The 24,850-nt window shown below is 35.0% G+C and overlaps 1 protein-coding gene and 1 long non-coding RNA gene across 3 annotated transcripts; both read right to left on the bottom strand.

Annotated features, from left to right (window-relative positions):
- Positions 1-4,168: 4,168 nt before the first annotated feature.
- LOC145116292 (uncharacterized) lies at positions 4,169-6,057 on the bottom strand. Of its 2 annotated transcripts, none has more exons than XR_013711979.1 (4): positions 5,517-6,057; positions 5,306-5,441; positions 5,096-5,172; positions 4,169-4,459 (listed from the first exon to the last, which is right to left on the bottom strand). XR_013711979.1 is itself a non-coding variant. In XM_079052641.1 (4 exons), the coding sequence occupies exons 1-4, from the start codon at positions 5,632-5,634 to the stop codon at positions 4,342-4,344; spliced, it is 453 nt and encodes a 150-aa protein (XP_078908767.1). In that variant the 5' UTR covers positions 5,635-6,056; the 3' UTR covers positions 4,169-4,341. The 2 variants fall into 2 exon arrangements, 1 of the variants encoding a protein (XP_078908767.1); XM_079052641.1 differs by having other exon boundaries at positions 5,302-5,441; positions 5,517-6,056.
- Positions 4,695-5,089, bottom strand: LOC145116293 (uncharacterized). Its single transcript, XR_013711980.1, has 2 exons — positions 4,915-5,089; positions 4,695-4,831 (listed from the first exon to the last, which is right to left on the bottom strand). It is a non-coding gene; the product is annotated as an uncharacterized LOC145116293 (long non-coding RNA).
- Positions 6,058-24,850: the final 18,793 nt, after the last annotated feature.

Here is a 24,850-nt window from a genome sequence, read left to right as displayed (position 1 = left end):
TGCCAAAAAAAATTGATTTTAAATATTATTGATCTAGCTATCAAACTATAGAGAAATTAAAAAATGCCATGATTTGTTCTAACTAGAAGGAGTTTCGCAAGGGGCAGAATGTGTTTCCATTTCCTTTTCCTATGATACACAAACTAGATTATGACCCGCGTAAAACGCGGGGAACATATAAAAATACATATAAAGTTATAAAAAACATACAAAAAAAAAAAGATAAAGTAACATAAAGAGACTTTGTGTTATTAAATATATTGAAATGTCTAAAAAATAAAACAAAATGTCTGATAGCTATAATCGTTGGAGGACCTCTTTGTAGACAACATTTTTTGTATTATTGGTTGGACGATCTTCCTCGTCACATATGAGTACCTTCAAGCCTTTTTTACTTGTCAAGCCAGAAACAGCTACATATAACTTATAACTAACTATTAGTGAAGACGAGTCTATGCAAATACAATCCAACAGTTGATAATGATTGTCATTGACTCTTGTTAACCACATGTGACTCAACGGATAAATAAAAGGATAAACTAATAGTTTCAAAAAATACAGTAGTACACAAATTTAAAATAAAAATTACTACCATCAAATAGTTGGTTTAAATAAAATACAAAAAAAAAATGAAATCTTACTTAAATCTAAATGACCATCTTACCCCTTTACTCATTGCAATACAAAAAAAAATAAAAAAATAAAAAAAATCCATGTTTTATATAATGTATTCATCAACTACACTTTTAGATTACAATTTCATTAGCCTCCTACTTTTTTTCTTTTATTCATCAGATACTATTAATATACAAAAAAATATATTTCATCTTACTATATCATTTTATTCCATGAAATCCAATCAATTATAAAAATATGAGAAAACAATATTACTTGTCACAGTAAATGGTCAAATGTGAGGTGTTGATTAGAAACAAAAAAAAGTGGTAATCACTAAATGGAAATGAACATATGCACATATTTAACAAAAACAAAAAGATAAAAAATAAAAAAAAAGAAAAACAGAATAAATAAGTTGAAGTAAGTAAATAGCAAATATGTCAAATTGATAGCAGTCAATAATTTAAAAGAGCAATACAAATAAAAAAACAGAATAACATTTTATTTATGATTCAGAAGTACATTGTTATTCTTTGGTAGTGATAAAATGGTCAGCTGGACAATTTTCTTTCATGAAAATGGTAAACTTTATAGTTGAAAGGGGCAAATATATTCAATTGATAGCAGTCAATAATTTAGAACAACAATACAAATATAAGAACAGAATAGCAATGTATTTATGGTTCAGAAGTACATTGGTATTATGTTCATTTGTAGAAAATGAAAGTATCCTACTATGAAGGGATAAAAAATTGTTTTCCAGATTTTCCCTTTGTATGAATAGCACCGAATGCTGCATTATCAATTTTCCATAAAGGCAAAACTGTATGAAATTGAAACTCTTTTTAATTCAGAATGTTTAATTTAAATAAAAACAATAACAACATTGACATAGCTAGTTGGAGGAAAACGAATAAAATCAAAATAAATGGTTTTATTGAAAACATATCTATTGAAATAACTAATTAGATTAATGTGAAGATCGAGGTTTGAGTTAATGAAAGTATGCAGTGATTTGATAACAGGAATTGAAAGTGCGAAACAGAAAATAATAAGGCATAAAAGTACATAGAGGTGATCGTCGATGACAAGGTTGGAGAAGTTTTTGCTCTATTTTTCTGCAGAGGAAGTATGTCAACTGTTCCTGCGTAAATCGAATAATAAACATGTTAGAATTTTGTATTGTGTATAGAAGATATATAAAGATGAAAAATAGGAAGTAAATAAACTGAAATGTATTTTAAATTTAAATTTGAAATAGAAAATAACATACATTTTAAGTTCCTTTTTACAGATATATCATTTGATTTATGAAAATTCGTTTACTATGTATAATATCAATTAGAATCAATTGGAAGGATTAGTATGGTAAGCAATTAAATATTCCAAAACGTGAATAAAGATTCTATAATTATATACTATTTGAATTCTATTTGCGGAAGATGATGTCAGCAATTTGATCTAAGGGTAGAAAACATAAGACTGAAATACAAGTAAGGGCCCTGATTGCTTCATTGATGAATTAATGGTTATCTTTTAATAATATTTAGAGATAAATAAAAGTACAATGTTATTGTTTCATCTTGCGCTTTATATTATCGGCAACACTTACCGAGTTTACTAGTTCAATACTCATTTTGGCCTAGATCTCTTCAGTATCCTTACCTTCCTATTTAAATGACCAAAATAAACCAAAGTAGGGATGGCAAAAAAAACCCGAACCCGACGGGAAAACCCGATTCCCGAAGATTTCGGGGTGGGTCGGGTTGAGCTTATCGGGTTACGGGTCGGGTATCGGGTCGTTATCGGGTATTTTTTTCGGGTTCGGGTCAGGGAGTGGGTTATGCGTGCCCCGACCCGACCCGCCCAGAATATATATATATAATTACATTTAAGCCCTCAGATACTCTAACCCTAAAATCATGTTACCACTTACCACTATCGTCAATCTCTTCCAGCCGACATCACAAGAATCGAAGGCCTATTCCTGAAGCTCGTTTCGTTTCATCGAAGAAGACTCGAATTCAGTATTCTAGTTGCCTCGTTTCACCCGTCTATCACCCCTCGCAAGTCGCAACCTCTCTAGTCGATCATTGCCTCATTATTTTTCCTCACCACCATTTGGAGAATCGGCAATCGCAGTTCGCAGAATCAAAGTGGAAGGCTCGAATCACATATGTTCGACACAATCTAAATCCAGGTAAGAATAAGTTCCTAAATCCTAATCCATGTAAGATTTAATGTTGATTCTGATTAGTTTTTAGACTCGAGTTCTTTCTAAGTTTTTAGATTAGTTTTTAGACTAAAATTATGATTATTTATGTCGAAGTTTTTAGATTAGTTTCTGTAAGATATAATGCCAAAGCATACCTGTTCGACACACCTGTTATGATTTTGTTTATATGTTGATTTCGAATCTGATTTACGAATTGAATTTTGATTATGCTGAATCTAAGTTTTTCGAATCTGATTTGAACTTATTTGTACTGATGAATCTGATTTCTTATATTCAAATGCATATATTACACTACAAGAGAAATGACTTACAGTCACACCAAAAAAGTGTGACCATATGCGTATAGTGATATTTTATTTTTTCACTGAAAGTGTGACGGAAGGTGACGCCATCGTATGGGTCTTATGGTCACTTTAAAATGTAGTGTCTGTATGATATGAAAACATGTGGCCGTATTATAAAAGTGTGGCAAATGTGTACGGAATTTTGTCCTTAAATATCCAATATTGTAGCGTTAAACCGTCAGTAGTCACATTTATTTAGTAAATGTGGTGACTGTATATCACCACCTTGCGACATTCATGATGTTTTAGTGTAGTTGTTTTGTTTTATATTGTCACACAGTTTAAATTTTATTAACACTATTGTGTATTTTTTGTAAACAAGTAATTATGGTGAGCATGACCATATTTGCTAAATGGCCGCATGTAATTAATTCCATAAGTGGCAAATTGCTAATAATTAGTCACAAAAAACAATCAATTTTTGTGACTATAGTCTATCGTATAGAGACACACAATTAAGTAAAATACAATCATAAGTATTATAAAGACACACATTTTGTTAAAATTACGGACTATTCGATATCGTATTAACACTATTGGGTATATTTTAGACACGTATAATTACGGTGAACGTGTCCATGTTCGGTAAATGGACACATATAATTAATGAGGTAAGTGACGATTTGGTAGTATTTAGTCACAAAATCAATCAATTATGGTATTTATTTGCCACATAAATTGTTTTTCATGTTGTTATTGTTTAACTTAGTCACAAAAACTTTAGAATAAACATCATTTTATAACAACTTTAGACTCATAATTCTTGTATATTATGGCTATTGTTAACCATTTAACCACACGTTAAAAAATGATGTAAAGTAACCATTATATAATTTTAGAGACATTGAAAACCTATAAAACATAGCCAAATTTATATTAAAGCCACAATAATTCAATTTTTATTGTTACTTTTTCTACATTGTAGACACATCAAAATAATTTTAATTAAAAGTAACCAAACCCAACAATATGAAACAATATCATAACGCATAATTTCATATGTAGTAAAAATTGAAATCCAAATCCATACATTAAATTCCTAATTAAAATACCAAAAAACAAAAATTGTACTAATTGAAAGTATTTAAATTATGATAAAAAAGCTAACACATCACAAACCAAAACCTAGACGTAACTAGACATTCATCTTATTAGTATTGCTCTTTGTCTTCTTGAGAAGGGAATCAAATGATATGTAAGTTGGTTTCCTTTTGTTTGAGTTTTGAAGTTGATGGTCTTCATGTGATATAATATCTGGTACCTATACCAACAACATTGAAACAAAAAAAATGAGTTCATTAAAAACTTAGTATACAAGTTTACAAAGAAAAAAAATGTAATGCACAAAGAAGTTAACATAAAATGCAGGTTAACAAAAATAAAATGCAGGTTAACAAAAATTAGATGTTGTTAATGAAGATTAAAGTTAACCAGCTTTCTCCGTTACATTAAATTCATAAGCATGTAACATTTCAAGTGATACAAAAACACAAGTTAAAAGCAAGCAACCCAACATTTAACTTTTTCATTGAATAAAGTTTACCAAAAGTGAATCACAGTTAACTGGCTCATAAACCTAGGCATCAACATGCCTTAATACACCCGAAATTGTGATTTGTTCCGCAAGTAAAAGCTATAAAATCAAAACTTTAGGTTACAATTTCAACCAACCGTAACTTTGGGGGTAAAAAGTAAAAAGTTTAAAAGTAAATATACCCAAACACCAATTGTCCAACAGTGAGCACATCTAAGCTTACAACAGCAATAAGCAACCAAGAACAAAACAATCAGTCGATAGGGGAAAGCCATCAAACCCATAATATGAAAGCAAACACCAAATAACAGCATAACACGGAAAGAACTTGATAGCATCAAGGGCTGCCACCGAACAAGATACCTGGCATGGGTAAAAAGCACAAATTGCCTAAAGCTCTCAAAAAAGCTGTCACCATCCATCACAGGAAAATTATTAAACTGCAATCAATAATCCAAAATTCCATTAAGGTCTTGACAAAACTAAAGGACATCGTCCCGCTTCCCTCATCTACAAACAGAAAAACCAAGAAGATATGAATCAAATATATATTTCAGTTATTAACTTACATACAAGGAAAGATAAAAGCGGGTGGCATAAGTCTTGAGGCAAAGGTCACAATCTTGAATCTGACCGGTGGTTGAAGGCTCGACGATATCGTCGTCGTAGAATTGGGATAATCGGTGTCTTGTGGTGCGTGCGATGTACACTAATATGAATAAAGAATTAGTCGAAATAAGAATCAAATAAGAAAATAAAACATCGATACCATATAGAGGCGTACCTGGTGACAGAGACGGTCGCTGATAACGGCGACGACATAGGGTAACAGCGACACGATCAACAACCGGACACGGTGAAGGAACCTGATGGCTTCGACTGGAAATTATCAATTTCTGCATTATCTCGATTTCCCTTGGCCTAATATTGTTATATGATTCTCGATCTAATATTGTTACCGAAAGGGTGCTATCGAAGTGGCGGTGTTGGCGGAGTGGAGGTGTTGGCCGGAGGCGGATCAAGTAATGTCGATGGAAGCGGGAGAGAGTGCTTTGAAGAAGAAGACGTCGTTGTTTTTTATGAGAGAGAGAGAGAGAGCAGCAGCAATGTGAAATTGAGAATGCGATTGAGATGGTTGGTGAGCGACGACAATAAAATGACCAGAAGAAATGGAGAGTTCTAATCAATTGATGTGTTATTGGTGGAGGCGGTGCACGAAACAGAAGACTAAGAGTACAGGGTGTTCGCCGGTTATTAGGGTTAGAGAGATTTGAGAAAGGTCCTTGAAGGTAGGTTAATAGAATTGGATCATTTAAAATTTTGGGCATTGGGAATTCGAATATTTTAGATTTCAAACGTGGGAAATTCATATATTTTAGATTTAGATACGTGGAGGGAATACTTATATATATATATATATATATATATATATATATATATATATATATATATTAATATATTACATTTAGAAAAAATAATATTTAACTTTTTAATAAATATTTTTGTTAATTATATTATTTTATTTTATAATACATATTATTATTTACTATCATCTTAAAATTAATATTTTTTTAATGCAATGATAATTGTAAAACCTATGTATTTATTAATACTTATAAGTTTTTAATTACAATATAGATATTTTTATTTTACTACTAGTGGCTTGAGTTGTGAAACGAAAGTCCAATTATCGGGGGTTAGGTAGGCGTCAGTGTGGGCTTGTAGGAATCATATAGTTATGGGTGGTTAGGCGTATGGGTACACATATAAGAGTGAGGCTGGGGGTACGTGTCGATAGGGTAGATGTGGGGTGTAATTGGGATGAGCATGTGGATGTGGGTGTAGAGGTAGGGTTGGGGTGGTGTGTGGTAGGTGTATATATGTCTAGTTATGGTTTTGTAGTTTATATAGTGTTAGGCTTGGTAGGTGTGGGAGTGTTGTCATAGGAGTGTGGGTGTTGTCATAGGAGTGTGGGTGTTGGGTGGATAGATGGGTGGTATGGTTGGGTAGATGGGTGGGTGGGTGTGGGGTGTGGGTACGGCGAATGAAGGTGTGGTGAGGTGGAGGTAGGGTGGGGTAAGTATCGATATAGGTAGGTGTAAGTAGAGTGTGGGTGTGGGTGAAGATGGGTATAGTTGGATGGCTTATGGCTTATAGCGTAGGGTTTAGGGCTTAGGCCTTATAATTGAAGGCTTAAGATTTGTGGTTTAAGACTTGAGTTATAAGCCTTAAGCTTCAAGCCATAAGTTATACGTCATAATCCTTAATCCATAAGCCATGAGTCATAAGCCACAAGTCATAACCCATAATCCATAAACAACAAGCCCATGGCAACAAATTCGAAGCTCTAAGCAATAAGCAATGAGCCATGAGCCTAATTTGTAAGCCTTAATTCTTAGGCCATAAACATAAGTCATAACCCCTAAGCCTTAATCCTTATTTCCTAAGCCATTACCTATAACCATAACCACAAGCCACAAGCCCTAAGGTATAAGCTATAAAACATAAGCCATAAACCTTGACATCTATTTATTAAACCATAAACGCCAAGCATACAACCTCAATCCATAAGCCATAAGGCACAAGCCCAAAGTCATACATTGTGTGCCCTAAGCCCCAAGCCATAAGTCATAAGTCATAAGCCAAATCCATAAGCCACAAGCCATTAACCATAATTTATAAGCCATAAGTCATAATTCCTAAGTGCTAACCCTTAAGCCCTAAGTAATATACCATAATCCATAAGCCTTAGGCCTTAATTCATAATCCCTAAGCCCTAAGTCACAAGTCATAATTCATAAACCATAAGTCGTAAACCTTAATTCCCAATCATAAGCCTTATTCCCTAAGCCATACATCATAAGTCATAAGCCCTAAGCATAAGCAATAAGCATGAGATGTAAACATATACATGATTAATTATACAAGTTACATGAACTTTGAGCATGAAATTTTAAAAACACCATTATTTATCTTATTTTAACATTTTTTGTAACTAATTTTTGTTAAAACAACATTATAAGCGGTCCCTACTCCCCACTTGACCTACCAAAACTCAACCGATCCTCACCCCTAACACACTCCAACCATGAGATTCCTTTTATTATTACCTTTTCTTGTCATCTTCTGTTGTCACATAGAACAATCCCACAAATCATACACTTGTATGATCATATAAAAACAAATCCCTTTTTTGACATGATATTAAAACGATAATAGCATGAAACGTCGTGTCAGCGACGTGTTCGTGTTTATAAGTTGTGTATATTTAGTGCCATTATATATTGTTTTATGTTATTGTTTGACGTGTTTAAAAGTAGTGATATCATGTTATTCGTGTTTGTTGTGATCTTATTGAGTCGTGCTCATGTTAATGAAATAACATGCTATCTTGTCGTGTTGTGTCTTGGTTGAATACAAATAGTGTGTTCGATGTCGTGTAAAAAACACAAATAATCATTCGACTTGCCATCCCTACTCAGACCACATGATGGTCATCACACTATACCTCATAATTTGATAAATCAAAATTTAAAAATAAAATGTATATTTATCGTGAATGAAATTTTTGTTTCCCCCTAAAATATTTTCTTAATTAATCTTAGTTTCCCGCTAAATTTAACTAATTTTTATTTAAATTTCCGTCCGAAAAACTAAAAATTTGATCCCCCTCTACTCAAACTATATATTTTCCAATGTCAAAAGCGTTCAACGAAAATTCAAAAAAATTAGGGGCAAAAATGTCAAATTGAAAATTTTGCTAGGGTTGGTTCCAAATTTTCTTATTCGAACGTATTGGGAAAAAATATTCTCTCTCGTCTCAACTCTCAACCATGAACGGACTGAGAAATTGAACTGTCAACATCCTCTTCTTTTGATCACGCCTTTTGCTCCGGTACGAACCTGCTCAACTTAGAACTTCACCATCACAATCTCGAGTTAGAGAAGCCCGAGCTCAGAAGAACTTCTCCTTCGCACTTTCAACTTCGAAACTCGCATCAGGCACCATTGATTGAATCAGATGAAGGGGTCTGCGAAGGGAAAGGTAGCGAGGGGAGAAAGCAGGGGTTGTTAATTTGCTTTCCAAAATCGTTTGTTCTTTCTTCATCTTTCTCTGGTTCGAGTTTTTGGATTTGTGTCTCGGTTGTAACAGGTAGGGAATAAGTGGTGGTGATGTTGGTTGGAATGAAAACGAAGAATAAGCGACTTCGACATCTGCAACATCAGGTAAGCAATTGTGTTTTTGTAATTTATTTTTCTGAAATCAGTTGGAGCTGATGTATGAAATCAGCTGACAAACAAATTGTGTATGAAATCAGTTGAGAAATGAATTGTGTATGAAATCAGATTGTATCTAGATGAAATCTTTAATTATTTTGTGTATGAAACCATCTGCCGACCAAGTGTTTGATCAATTGACAATACATAAGTTATTTGAAGGACACAATATGAATTACATCGAATGCATCAATTTGGACTTTAGATCGACAAGAAAATAATCATACTATGGTATTAATTGTGCATGAAAAGTTGCAACTCATAACAGTTTGAAGCATTATTAAACGACCCTGCTTATTGTTCTGATTCATTGTGTAGATAAATGGAAAATATCTATCTCCTGATGCTGATAAGTGTGTCCGGAATCTTTATAACCTGCATAGGTATCAAATGTGGCTGTCAAATATTAGGTATTTGCAAAATCAGGACTTACCTTTTCACTGTGTATCCTGGCAGTGTATTGGTTAATAATGGTGGTGTGCATGGTGGAGACTACTATGCATTTATCAGGCCAACTCTTTCAGATAAATGATGAGTTCTAATATGTTTAATCATTCTCTACTTGTATTTTCAAGTTTGATGATGAAAGAGTATTCACTTGAGTTTCTGTGTTTCCAACCACAAATTTATCCTCTCCTTTCATGCCTTGCAACAGCTACCCTGGTTTCAATAATGCTCCGTTTAAATTTACAAAATACTCGAACGCATACATGTTTGTTTACATGCGTGAAAGCGACAAAGAGAAGATAATTTGTGATGTAGATGAGTTTGTGGTGTATTAAGGATCAAAGGGGTTTTTTTAATCGTAGCTTGATGTTATAATGTTATATTTATTATTTTTTTAATTAATATAATGTTATATTTATTATTGTTATATTTAATGTTATATTATTAGGATTAATGTTATATTTATTAATTTTTTAATAATTTTTTTAATAATTAACGGTCCCCGATTAATCCCCGCCTAGCCGATTAATCCCTAGACCCCGGTCCAACGCCTAGCTAATGTCTAGCGTTTTTTACAACCTTGCTTTTTACTCTACAAAATTACATTTGATCTCTTTCAACTTCTCGGTAATTTCAAATGAACATTAGGTGTTCCTATCCCTACACAACGCACCATTCATCTCCCTCCCAAAGTCGACAATCATCTCCATACAAGGTAGTCCGCTACAAGGCATCATTCATCGAACAAGGCATTGTTCATCTCCTTCCAAAATACAAGTATGCAATAAAATGTAAAACACGGGAGCCTTCTTTTTTCATTTCCTTTCATCGACACCCCCTTCTTCTCTATCCTACCCCTTTCTCCTCCATCTGTAATATCCCGTTTGCTCAAAGACATGGGAGAAAAGAAGGCATTTAAGTTTGGTTTAGATTGTGTTTAATTTTGATTTATGTTCAATTTAGATTTTAACTGTTGTTTACATTTTTTTTTAATTATTTAAGAAATTGATTGTGTTATTTTATAAACAGACACTTGAATTCACTAAAAAAATAAAACAGAAGGGTAAGTGTGTGTGCCTGTTATAATGCTTGAAAAAATAGATATGCTTATGGTCCTAAATAGATACTTTTATACTTGTGTCCTTGGCTCTACAAAAGGACCACATATGCATTCAAGGGCATTACGTTCCAATAAATGTTTTGGCTTTCAATCCTAATAGGAAAATATACATTCTTTTTTGTTTAAGAGAAATAAAAAATTGAAATGATGTCAATGAGACAAAGGTTGTAGTTTTGTTTGTTTCATTAATATATTTTAACTTGTAAACACTTGTGATTATTAATAGGAAATGTAACGAGCTTATCATTTGTAGTTGTATTCTTTTTTTTTTATTAAACAATGACCATAAATATAGTGACATATTCAATAAACGACCCATAATTATACCGATAAGACATTATTGTTCTTTGATAACTATATTTACATATAGACACATATAATAACTGTAATCATAACTAAATGCTACCTACACTCACAATATTTGTTTCTTCTCAAAGCCAATTCATCATATTTTGACACACCTAATAAAAGGTAAATGACCACAAACAACCAATACTAACTTGTTTTCTTGTGTTTACTAAGTACAACTAGTACAGATCGCCCTATGGACACACAAATATTTAGTGTGACCATATGTATCACCTTTTAGCTACTTTGTCTGTTATGTGTCTAAAAAGGCACCAGGTTATAGACACACATATTCAATAAACGACCCATAATTATACCGATAAGACATTATTGTTCTTTTATAACTATATTTACATATAGACACATATAATAACTGTAATCATAACTAAATGCTACCTACACTCACAATATTTGTTTCTTCTCAAAGTCAATTCATCATATTTTGACACACCTAATAAAAGGTAAATGACCATAAACAACAATACTAACTTGTTTTCTTGCGTTTACTAAGTACAACTAGTACAAAACTGCCCTATGGACACACAAATATTTAGTGTGACCATATGTATCACCTTTTAGTTACTTTGTCTGTTATGTGTCTAAAAAGGCACCAGGTTATAGACACACATACAACTGACTCATGTCACAATACGTTTATCTACAGTCTCTCATAAAAAAAGTATGACAATCTTAATCGATACCTGTGGCTGATTGTGACCTATGGCCTCAGTGTTCGAGTGTGACTAATATTTGTCACATTTGGTATAATTAAGTGTGGTTAAAGTTTTGATTATCTATATAATGGTCACACAAACTAATTTAAATGTATCCAAAAACAGTCTCTAAATTTTTTTAGTGACCTTTGGCCACACTTTTAATAAAAAGTGTCACAGGCCGTTTTTCGGAAAGTGTGACCGTAGGTCTTTTTTGTACTAGTGTTAGTTGATTTCTTTTCAAATGAACATGTAGGTTTACCTGATCTGTTAATCTGTTTAGACAGATTTGTTGAGTCTGATATGACACTGGTTGTTATTTTTCAGGAAATATGAATTCAAACAGTCAAAATCAGCTTTCAGCATTATCTGATAAGAGATGTTTGGATGTCTAATTTTTATTCATTTTAGGTGTGTTAATTAATATTTTTGTAGTAGAAGTGTTTGCTGCTAAGTTGATTGCTGATCAACCAAACCCTAATCTGTTACACAAACAAATTTTGAGGTAAATTTTTATCTTTCTAGAGAAAATATTGATATTTTCTTATAAAGTTATGATAAAATTGATAAATGAAGATTACCCAGATCAGAAAATTCTTGTGATCTTCAATATATGATTTTAAATTGCACTCCTTATGGTGGATATTTAATTGGATTTTATCTATTGTTTATGCTCACTTAACTTGGGAAATGTAGGGTGATTTTGAATCATTTGAAAGTCTGCCCTTTGTACCTCTTGCTGCCCTCCAAAGTGAAACTGGCTGCTCATTCGATATTACACACCAATTGTTTGATGTTTGGTTTAGTTGAATTAATACTTTTTGCAAGGGTTCCTTTTTGATGAAATGAATGGTCTTTCCACGTTGATACATGTTATTCCTCGTGTAAATGATCAGTTTTATATTGGCAAACAAAGCTCTTACTGAGATTAGCATTCACTTATTCATGTTTTCTTTTCTTGGAATCATTTAAAACTAACTTATTGATCATTTCTCTAGGGCCGTGATTATCACGGCCCAAGTAAGTTTACTAGTTTTCTTATATACAACAACTTGTTCTGAAAAGACCAAGACATATTGTCGTTTTGTTGAATTTGATTATGATGTGGAAGAGGTAAAACGACACTTCTATGAATATTAATTTTATATAGTTTCAATGATTTGGTTTGATTTTGAGTTTGTTTAATATTTTGTAGGAAAACACTAAAGAAATCGGGACAACAAGTTTGGATGGTTTTGTTTGATTTTAAGATTGTTTTAATGTTAAGTGTCGATGTATTATTGCGATGAATTAGTTTTTCATATTTTTATACTTTGGTGTTTTGGTTGGTTGGTTGGTTGTTGTTACAATATTAGACTATTAGTAATTTCTATTTGGTTAAATGATTTAAGAACTTATTTGGTATTTTAAGCCTATGCAACGTCTTAAGTTCTTAATTTCTCATTCTGTAATTGTTGTTTTTCCATTTTTTTTCCTGCTATATTTCGGGTCGGGTTTTCGGGTAGTTATCGGGTTTCAGGTTTAGGGTCGGGTTCGGGAAAAGGTTCAGCCCCGACGGGGCGCCCCGATAAGAAACCCGTCGGGTATCGGGTCGGGGTCGGAGACACATTTAGAAATCGGGTTCGGGTTTGGGAAATCAAGACCCGCCCCGAACTCGCCCCGTTGCCATTCCTAAACCAAAGAGATGAAATCGAACTTTTGTTTATTTATCTATCATAAAAAGGAAAGAACTCATGCCTGAGTGGTTAATCCATCCTACTAATTTAAACAAACATAATTTAACAACATATAAACAAACATAATTCAATAGCATATAAGGTTACGAAAGGACTGAAATCAATTAATTCCAGAAATGAACAACATATAAAGTCTATGCAAATGTAAAATATAAAAAAGAAAATAGAAAAAAACTGACAAATAAATTTTTTTTCACCGACCAACACATGTCTCTTCAACTATAATCGTTGTCTGCTCTATGTTACCAAGTTTATCCAACATCATTTAAAACTAATAAAATTCAAGGTTCCTCTTAGAAAATGATAAGTAATATATGTTTTCCATGATCTTAAGCTGTTGTGACAACCCATAAAATTAGTCATCGACCGCCGTTAATAATTAGTAATAGAACGTGAAGATGTAATAAGGATAACCTTGTAACCATCTGATATATTTCAATATATTCAAGTTTTCGTCGTTAATTACATTTACCTTTAAGCTCAAAACTAAGTTCACAAAAAGTCGTGTCACTTTGAAAGCAAGTTAACATATTTAGATTCTATAAGCCACCGTGAACCCAAAAATATAAATTTCGCAACAATCCGACTCAGTATAGATGAGATATGACTTTTATGGTAAATAAATATATACCGTACTTAAGAAGTTACAACGACGACAGCTACAAAGAGAATGGTTGACTTTTGGAAAAAGTTACCAACTAAGAAATCATAGTATTACTTAAAGTAGGCACTATGAGACAAAGAACGCCAAAAACAGAAGTCATATGAGAGAGTTATGAGTTTTATAAAATCATAACGGTAATAAAAACTAGCGTAAAACGAAAGGAAAAACTAGCCAAAACGACCAAAATGAAAGTTGTAGAGGGCGAGGAGACCTACATGGATATATAAGAGTCGCTAAAATAGAGTTCGTATGCGAGAGTTATGGAATATCAAAGTTGGTTTTTTACTGTCACGCACGCAATGCGTCGCGCGCATACTGACAGTCGATCCATCTGGACACGGGATGACGTGGCACAAGGAGAGGACGACATGTGGTAGCCCCATGTGGCTCATGCACAATGAACGGCGCGCACTCCAAAAGTTGCTATAAATAACAAGCTTCGGCAAATCATTCTCCTCATCCCTCACACTTGCTCTCTCTGTATCGATCCTCGTGCCACTCGAAGTGCTAACTTTCGGTTTCTACCCTACAACATTGTTTTCATAACTCACAGGTGAGTTCACAACCTCGTTTTCCAAACCTTTTTTTTTTTGGGGGGGGGGATACATGTTAAAATGCAACTATACATAATTATTACTAATAATAGTTAAATAATTATGCTCATAACATTAGGATGATATTATGTCCGGTAGATACTCTGTCCAAACTCTTTAGCTAATATTATGCCTAGTTGTTATACTGAATCACGATGTTAGATAAAATCATACCTAGTTGTTACTGTAACGACCCAAAAATCAAGGGTAAAAATTTCATTTTTATTATAGTCAAAACACAGATATCATTTAATCCAAACATTCCAAAAACAATGCTAATTAAAACATTTATCAGAGTTCATCCCAAAATCACATATTGCGGAAAACACGGGTGTGTGCGCTGCGATCAAGTCGGGACTTGAAACCATAAACAAAACTGTAAGCACGAAGCTTAGTGAGTTCCCCATAACATACCCACACAATCCACATAATCACATAAGCCATATCAATCGCATAAGACATGCATATAAACATATAGGGATGTCGTGGAAACCCTCCAAGGTCTTACTCCAGGTGCCATGGGAACCCCCACATGGTCTTAGCTCATTGCCATGGGAACCCCCACATGGTCTTTCAAACATATAAGGATGTCATTGAAACCCTCCAAGGTCTTACACCAGTGTCATGGGAACCCCTACATGGTCTTAGCCTGGAATGCCATGGGAACCCCCACATGGTCTGATATCCAATTGCCTCGGGAACCCCCCGAGGTCTTCTATGCAAGTATCACAAAGACTGCTATCATATCACATATCACATAAACAACTAGTATACCACATAATACATAATCAACTAGTATTCCATATATCACATAATGGGCCAGCCTTGGTGCCTTCGACCCATTGGTTTGGTGAGGAGACTCACCTCGCACTGCTGAAGTCCCGTGGATAAAACTTCAGCTACTGGCTGGCAGATTCCCAAACTTACAACATCAAAACAGCACCCAATTAATAATTGGGTTCCAATACATAACCATAAGTCCATGCTTGGGGTAAAAAGACTACTTTACCCCCAACCTAGCTTGATCCCAGCCCAAGGCCCAAACACACACTCTGAAGGCCCAAAATCCAAACAATAAACCAAGGCCCAACATATGGCCCAATTTTCCAAATTGGGCCCAAACCCCTCACATGGGCCTTACCCTAAATCCCATCCAAATTTCCTAGTCCATATACTTGTTATTAGATGGCCCGTCAAGAATCCAAACATCTAAGCCCAATAGAAAAGCCCAACTCAAAACCCAACACAATTAGGGTTTTCACATAAAATGACGATTAGGGTTAATTAAGAACACTTAACCCATTAAGTCCATCACTCTACTAGGTCAACCATACAATGTGGTCGGGCTTAATTCATAATTCCAAACCAATGGTCCAAAATGCAGGTCCTGACAATTCCAAGACTAACATATCCAAAATTAGGGATTTCTAAACCCTAATTAGGGTTTCCAAGGCCAATCACAAGCCAATTAGTCCAATGGCTAAGTTTTTACATTAATTAGCGTCTAATAAGTCGGGCACCACCCACTACCACCTTGAGTAGTGGTGGTCAATGGCGGCTCACGGCGGCAGCCACCATTTTTAACGGTGGTGGTTTGTAATCTTAACCCAAAACATGCCAAATGTATCCCAAATAACAATCCAATCACACATAAATGTACACAACAACCCAAGGTGGCGGTTAGTGGCGGAAGAATGGCGACATGAGGTGACTGCCACCACCTCACGGTGGTGGTGACGGGTTTTCTTCGGTTTCCCGGCCAAAAATGCATTTATACAACATATTGTCTAAAAGGAAACACACACACTGTTTGATTAGGTGTCTAACCCCATAACTATTTTGGTATGTACTTGACCCGATTATGAGCATGGTCCTTTTGGGTTGCCTTCACCATAGCAACTGATAGGATGAATTAATGAGAAAGAGGATTAATTATGATTTATTAATATATTATGTGAATAATATATTAAAAGTGAAATCATACTGTTTAATTAATATTGATCAAGAATTGATTTAGAATTAATTTTATGGTCAAAAGAGATTAATTAAATTAAGGGGACTGATATTGTAATTATAAGATAGTTATAGTGTTGGGCTTAAGATCCACAAGGAAGCAATGGACGAATTCTATATGGGGGTCCATATAGAAATCGTCTAAAGGGCCTTCTGGAAGGATCTATTGGGCTGCTTAAGGACTAAGCAACTGGATTAGGGTTTCAAAGTTGATAACCCTAAAAGCCTAACTATAAAAGGAACCCTCTAGGCCACCAAATTCGTACCTAACACTTCTAAGAGAACCCTAGACGTTTTTGGTGCCTCCTCCTCCCTCTCCTAAGTCATCTTGTTGCTAGTGGTGTTTGTAACTCCATTAGACGTGCAACATTTAAGGCACTAGGCTTTCAGAAGTCAAGATCAAGAAGGTTTGTGATTGTTATTGCTACATAACAATCAAGGTAATATTCCTAACCCTATTCATATGCTAATTTCGATTATAGTATGCTAGATCTAGGGTTTATGAGCTTTGGATGATTATTGCATGTACAACTAGATAAACTAGATACAAAGCTTTAAGGTTTGCATGTGCACCATAGGATTGATGTAATGCTCAAAACCCATCACACATAATATAGCACACACACATACCGCCACCTTTGTAGCGGCATGCGGTGGTCAGAGATGATAGCCACCACCTCACGGTGGTGGTGATGGCTTCTCTTGTGACGTTCAGCCAAGCAAAACACACACACGACATGCACACTAGCAGCAGAAGCACACACACACGTCTTTGCTCGGAATGTGAGCACAACCACCCACCTGGTGGCATACGGCGACGAAAACGGCCTGAAACGGTGGCAACAACAGTGCTAACGATCGGCGTTTGTGACGGCAGACAACAACGGGTGGAACGATCGTTGGAGCGGCGGCGATGCAACAGTGGAAGAAAGGTGGTGGAGAGCTGAACTGGAATGGAAACGATGACAGCCTCGGCGTCTGATGGCGGCTTCATCTTCAACGGGAACGGCGCAGCAACAGAAGAATGGGGAAGAGAGTGTGTGCGCGACCCAACCACGAACAACAGCAGCCTCCGCAATCGCCGGTCTTCCGATCTCCAAGACTGAATCAACGACGGAATTGCGACTCTTCGTCTTCGTCGGCAGCAGAACAGCGACGGTGGCTACTTGGTGGTTCTCTGGCGGCGACAAGGAGGTGGCGGCTGGAGATAGGAGAAGTGAGAGTGGCGGCTGACTTCCTACACGATTGGGGTTAGGGTTTGAAGATGCAACGAGGGGACGGGAGGCACGATGTTAACCCCGACTCCATATAAAACTTCATTCCAAATTGACAAAACCGGTCCCTCCCACTCATAATCTTTCAAAACAACTTCAATAATTACCATTCAGCCCTCAGCATTCCAAAATCCTTCCAATTTAAGTCCATTATTTACCAAACACCCCCTGAATTCTAAAAATCTTTACAAACCAATCTGGAAATTACACTTAACCCCCAATATTCCAAAATTATGACGTTTAACTCCCGAAACCAACACCTTACTAAATTATTATGGATTTTAGGGCTACTATAAAATGATATAAAATATGAATTTACATCTTGGGGTTCAAGGTTTATTATTTAATTACTTAATTTCAAACGGAATGTTACAGTTACGCCGGCCAGTTTCCAGGAAAAGATGATACTCTAGTCGTTATTATAACCACCCTTTGGATAAGCATGGTACTTAGTAGTTACTCTGCCCAAATACTCGACTACACAAAGCACACTAATTATATATATATATATATATATATATATATATATATATATATATATATATATATATATATAATAAGTAAACACGTATGGATACAACGAGATAACAACACGACCGACCAGGGGAGGCCCCCACAACAAGAGTTAGATGAGACACGATTCATCAACATGCTGAAAGATTTTCAGCTAGCTCCCGACCTATAATCATTAAATCTTAAGTGAGCGGGAGAGATATGTATAAATATATACGAGATTGACACTCCCACCTGTGGTTGCTAGCTACAACCTGACGGTAAGTTGAAGCATGCTTAACTTTCTAAACATGTTTGTGACGTCTGATGAAGCGTCATGATTTTCGGGATCAACAGTCACAACTCGACTATAGGAACTCATTGTATCTTTGTTAAAAACTAAAACACCATCTTAGACTACTATTAGGAAATTACCTAAGAAAGTAGTCATAGTACTCACAAACTCGAGGAAGCGAGTTTAGGATAAACTAGATAACTAAATTACCCATACAACTTTTATAACAATAAAACCTACGGACTCATCAAAATTATGTTGAACTTTCAAAAAACACATGTATTCTCATGAGAATGAACCCGGATGAAGGAGGTAACCCCTATGATGATGCAGCTCTAAGTGTAAGTGCTTTACCTTTATACTTTTCTTTTGTGATCTATCTGTACCTCGATCAATTGTGTAACATATTTTATTTAATGAATAAATAGCAACGTTTAATATATCAGTGTATTACTCAATATATGGCTTTGGCATGAAATCCAACATCCTAACGTTGCACAACCTAGAGTTTCAGCTGATGGCCATGGGTGTGAAATAAACCTAGCCGTACATTGTGTTCTTCAACATATGGATCATCTTCTGACTGTCCTGCAAATTTTACAAGTAGTATATTGATAATCTCAAAAGGCATAAGAAAATAATGCAACTTTTGTGAGTTTTGGCAGAATACTCATATTTGTAACCATGGAACAGATACCAAAATGTTTAATATGTAGCTATCATTGTTGATGTTTCTTCTGGAAGCTTAGATGATTTGGTTGACCCATCGAGTGATGTTCCACATAAGACAAATTTATCGTTAAGCCTCTCTTTCTTCTGGTTATTCTTCCTTTTTTCCTTTGCATTCCAGCGACTTTATCCAACTTATCCTTAAGTCCAAGCTTTTCTCTTTTGCGACTTTTAGCCACTATCATCCCAAAAAACTATGTGGATTAGTAAAATATAGAAATAAACATTTTTCAACATCACTCAACATACATTTTTGGTCCCTAAATCTAGTAGGTTTTACAAGCTTTATCCTTTTTTGAAGTACTTGTGTAACGTTTTGGGTCCCTGTTCCAAGTAAAATGATTAGGGTCATTTATGTCTATAGAGGTCATTTGTTTCCAATCATTTGGGGTTTAATTGTAAGATTAAGAAAGAAAAAAGTAAACCCCAGTCAAATTGTCGCAGTAATAAAATATGAAAACAATGTCGTGAATTCAGGACACAAAGTAATATTGAATAAAGATCAACTAATTGTGTCACACCCCAAAACCGGAACGGCGGAAACGTTCGGGGGTGGAGGACGTCATGTTTAGTATCACAAGACATGCATCATAGTAATCAAAGTAATGAACAACCATTTCATTAGAAAGAAAGTGTTTACAATGTGTGTGTTCACAAAACATAGAATACATAAGCAAATAACAAAACATGGCTTGAAGCTATTATGCTCCATCTTCTAAATTCCCATCGCGAGTACCTGTCTACTAGGCTCCTGAGAATACAAGTTATTTGAAAGAGTTGATTAGCAATTAAGCTAGTGAGTTCATAAGATTTTAGTGATGTAAGTAAGTTGTAGAAAGTTGTTGTAAAATATTGTAAGTTGTAAGTTCTGTTTAGAAAAGTTCGCCTGTTCCTCTTAGAAAATCCTATATTTCCTACTTTGATGAAAGATACTTAAAAATGATTCTACAATCTCTTCTATGTGTACTAAATGAATACAAGTTGTATAAAACTCAGAGTAAACAAATAATCGATTGTGCGCATCTGCCCTAAGCCCACAACCAAACAAGGAACAGGAAGTAAGGCGGATAGCACACATCCCATTGTTTGTTAGATCATTGTTGTATATAACCCTGGTGTATTCACTTGTTACTCATGGAGTTAATTTTAATGGTTCCTTTATATTTGATGAAAAGATTCTTTTAAGAAAACCCTTATTTCTTATAATAAAACGGTGACCACAAGGATTACTTCTATATTCACTTAGTTTATACTGGCTATATATTATCTAATATCAAATAGATAGTTAATTGGGTGAATCTACCCTAAGCCCACAACCAAACAAGGAACAGGTAGTAAGGCGGAAAGCACACATCCAACTACCTATTGGGTATTAATGATATATCACCATGATGTATAAGTTAAGGTATTATAGAGTTAATCACCTAAGGTCCTTTAAGTTTATACTGGTTTAATAACATGGATTAAACCCTTAACTGGTAAGTTTCTAGTTTTGTATACCAAAAGTTCTGATTTGGAAAGTATGTTTTGTACTAGAAAACTGTGTATTGACTTTGTGTCCTATGACTTGACCTATACCTGGTACCCTTATGATGACTTAATGTACACTGAACATATATATATATATATATATATATATATATATATATATATATATAGAATCGAATAGATAATAGGCTGGGTGAATCCGTTCCAAGCCCACAACCAAACAAGGAACAGGAAATGAAGCGGAGAGCACACGTCCTATTACCTGTCGGATCCTATTGATACATATATATATCCTTTGATGTATACATTAAGGAATCATAAGGTTAGCATTATGGTCCTTTCTACTAAACGTAGCCTTCTACCAAGGCATCAAATGTTATGTATGTTTGTTTCTTGTATGAGTGTGTATTTTCCCAAGTGAGACTATCATTAACCAAAAATATAGTTTTTACATTACCGTTTATGTGAGAAGGTCACAATGTGAATGCAATGGGGAAATAATAATAGTATTGTAGTGCTGTATTATAGTAACTACTATTGTACTACCTACCTTAAACCAATTGTTATTTAAGGTATAATGTGATATGATTGCACCATACTATCGACTAATAACACGACGATAAAAGACGTCGGAAGAAATGACATTTGGCACCCGTAGAGTTGCAAGTCCCACTATAGCGAATAGCAAGGTGTAGGATAGTCAATCCAGTATAGATATATACACAAATTCACGCTCTCCCTCCAGGAGACTCTGGCTACAAATCGAGCCATGACAGGTGATGCCATGCCTGGAAACAGTGGTTCACATTTATGTTATAGTGTACTTGTTTATGTATTTGTATGTACTAGATGTATTGTATGTTCTCTCTGTCTAGTATGTAGTATGTTCTCTTAGTTTCTCATCATAGTATGTTCTCTATCTGTTTCTCGTTATAGTATGTATTGACTCATGTATGAACTGACTCTTTTTATGTTTCATTGTACTAGAACTAGTGAATAGTAACTTCCTAAACTATATCTATTATAGTTTACTAATGTTTTACTTGAACTGTTATTGAAAAGACTCATTCATCTACTAAGTTATGGTTGTACTTTAAAAACGTAGTTTTGTTAAACTACAAAGTAACATAACTTAAAACGAGTTTTTGAAATGTTTTGATCACTTATAAAAGACATAAGCAATCTTTTGAAAGATGTCTATAACAAACATTTACACATTCAACTTGTATTCCCCCCCTTAAAAGCATTTAAAACACTTTAAAAGATCGATTGCGGGGTATGAACTCACCTGATGTGTGTGATTCAAACGAATATGCGTGTAAGGATGAGAAACTCCACGAATGAAGTCCCGAGACTTAACGAGTCCTAAATGACATATAATGGCATATATTGACTTAAACATAGCGTTTAGAGGCAACCAAATGCAAGGAAACACCTCACGGGACTAGGAAACACTTGGGATGAAGTGTTGAATCACATGTGATTGATCAAGGGAGAGTTCACGGCCACCCATGGAGTTTACGGCCATGAGTTTATAGCCAAGGGAGTTTACGGCCGTAAAATCATGGTCAATCATGCCAAAGTGTGTGTTTTAAGGTCCTACAACATCCATTAAGGGTTCAAGGTCAAAGGCTTGGACTTAGGAAGGGTTTATGGCCAAAATGGCATACTTATAGGGGTTTACGGCCAAGGGAGATTGCTTGGTCGTAAACTCCTTTTGTTCTTGCATTCTTGATGTTTTCAAGGCTCTAATCAGGTGTTTTAACTAGATAACAAGTTAAGGAGAGAGTACTTACGATATAGAGGCTTGAAAGGGTCGATTTTGGCCAACAACACTAGTGTATGTTCTTGGTGTTCTTGATGAAACTTGAAGATTTGAAGATCTAGTTAAAATGGATGTTTTTATGGATGAATCATGAGGGTGTTACTAGATAAAGAGATGTATGAACAAATCAAAGGAAGAACACTTACGTTTTTGATGATCTAAAGTGAAGAACTCGATGATACTTGAGAGAGAATTTGAAATTCTTGAGTTTGAAAGTGAAAAATGAAGAAAGTTGAAGGATATGAGCCTATAAGGAGGGAGTTTATGGCCCACCTTGAGTTTACGGCCGTAAACTCAAGTGTTGTGGCCGTGAACTCCTTTTTGATGAGGATTAAGGCTCGAATGTTGCACAGTGTCTCTAGCAGGTACTTCCCAACACTTATTCCTTAAGTGTACTAGGCTAAAACTCTTTAGAATGACCTTTAACAAGGCTAGAACTCATTAGAAATGAGTCTGGCACTCAGTTAAGTTAACTGACTGAGCTTTCAAAGCAAAAATTTTCGGGTTGTCACAAATTGTTATCATATAATTACTATATTATACGTTGAAATGATGTCTCGTGTGAAAATAATATTGTGAATGCCCTCATGTCATTATCATACCATATGGTTCCTCAAATCTTGCTTGATTTCATAATTTTCTAATTGTTAATGGACCCTCTTACTTGCAATGCTCCATACTTACATTGTAACGACCTAAATTTTCTAACACCGATCTAAGGGAAATATCAGAGTTTTTATCTAACAATGCAGAATTCTATACAAAATTAAAACCTTCACATCCCAAGACAAATCATGGGTTTACAATAAAAAACTATATATCTAGACAAACAATAAGGAAATATAATAAATAACACCCTACTATCTATTTCTTCCTCGTGGTCACAACTGCTGCTACCTGAACATGTAAAACATAAAATATCTGCAATATTAGACACAATGTTTTTGGTGAGTTATTCTTATATCTTTCTTATCTTTATTCTTGCTTCACTTTCTTATACTATATCATCTAATCCTTTCTGTAATAGTATACATTGCTATTCTTTCATTTATCTATCTCTTCTATCTTTCCTTTAATATTTCCTTCTACTATTTCTCATCTTATCTATCTCTTTCTCTATCATCTACTCTATTCCTCATACTCTTATATTAGCCTCTTCTCATACTCTATCTCTATCTATAAACCTGTATTTTCCTCTATCTCTTTTCTTTTCTAACTCTTCTCTATACCTTACTATATTCTCTATCTTGTTCTTTGTGCAACTCTACCTCTGCTCTACTCTTTCTAATCTTTATCTTATCTCTAGTGCCTCAACACTCTATTATCGTCTAGACCCAACGGTCCTATCTCATACCATACTCTAATGGATCAACATCCGACTATCATTATTGGGCACACTCGTTCGGTCTTACCCCTCTCTCTTATGATCCATTGTGGATCCTTGAAACACCCAAAAATTTCAAACCAATTTAAACTTTTAAAGCATGTCAAGTTCATCAAAACATTACAACTTTGTTTTCAAAATATTATTTATCAGAGTATTCCCAGAAACATAAACATAATATGAGGAGCTGTACGATCATGCCTTCGCCTTGCAGCGATCCCCTGATGTACCTGAAACAATAAACTGAAACTGTAAGCCCGAAAGCTTAGTGAGTTACCCCCAAAATACCGATACACATACAATCCACATAACCATGTCAGCAATAACATATCATAACCTACTGAACAGAACAGCACATAACGGGTCCACAGCCCTACAGACTGTAATACCCACGAGCCCACAGTACGAGTCTCCCTTAGCCCGTAACTGGAATGCTCCCGATCCCACAGTACGAGTCTCCCTTAGCCCGTAACTGGAATGCTCCTAGGGTTTGTTGGCTACCGCACGAAGCAGTACAACCTCAACCCATCCCATATAACAAACACATAACATAACCACTGAGCATGCAATAATCATATAACATCAAGGTAGTCCTACAGGTCTACCTAACTGGCATAACCACTATCATGCAACACTAACTCATACTCAACATCTAACACTGCTAGGATAACATATCCAATGGGCCGGCCTTGGTGCCTTAGACCCCTTAGTATTGTGAG

The sequence above is a fragment of the Lactuca virosa genome, chromosome 5, assembly GCF_052849685.1.
Source record: "Lactuca virosa cultivar CGN04683 chromosome 5, Lactuca_virosa_CGN04683_v6, whole genome shotgun sequence".
In the NCBI taxonomy this organism is placed as follows: domain Eukaryota; kingdom Viridiplantae; phylum Streptophyta; class Magnoliopsida; order Asterales; family Asteraceae; genus Lactuca; species Lactuca virosa.
The sequence above is the reverse complement of the archived record's forward strand: the minus strand, read 5'-3'. Positions and strand labels throughout refer to the sequence as shown.

Coding starts and splice junctions, on each gene's coding strand:
- LOC145116292 (XM_079052641.1), bottom strand. CDS start 5,634: ATGCAGAAATTGATAATTTCCAGTCGAAGCCATCAGGTTCCTTCACCG. Junction 5,442..5,516: donor GCGACCGTCTCTGTCACCAG/GTACGCCTCTAT, acceptor TATTCATATTAG/TGTACATCGCACGCACCACA. Junction 4,460..5,095: donor GTGCTTTTTACCCATGCCAG/GTATCTTGTTCG, acceptor TTGTTGGTATAG/GTACCAGATATTATATCACA.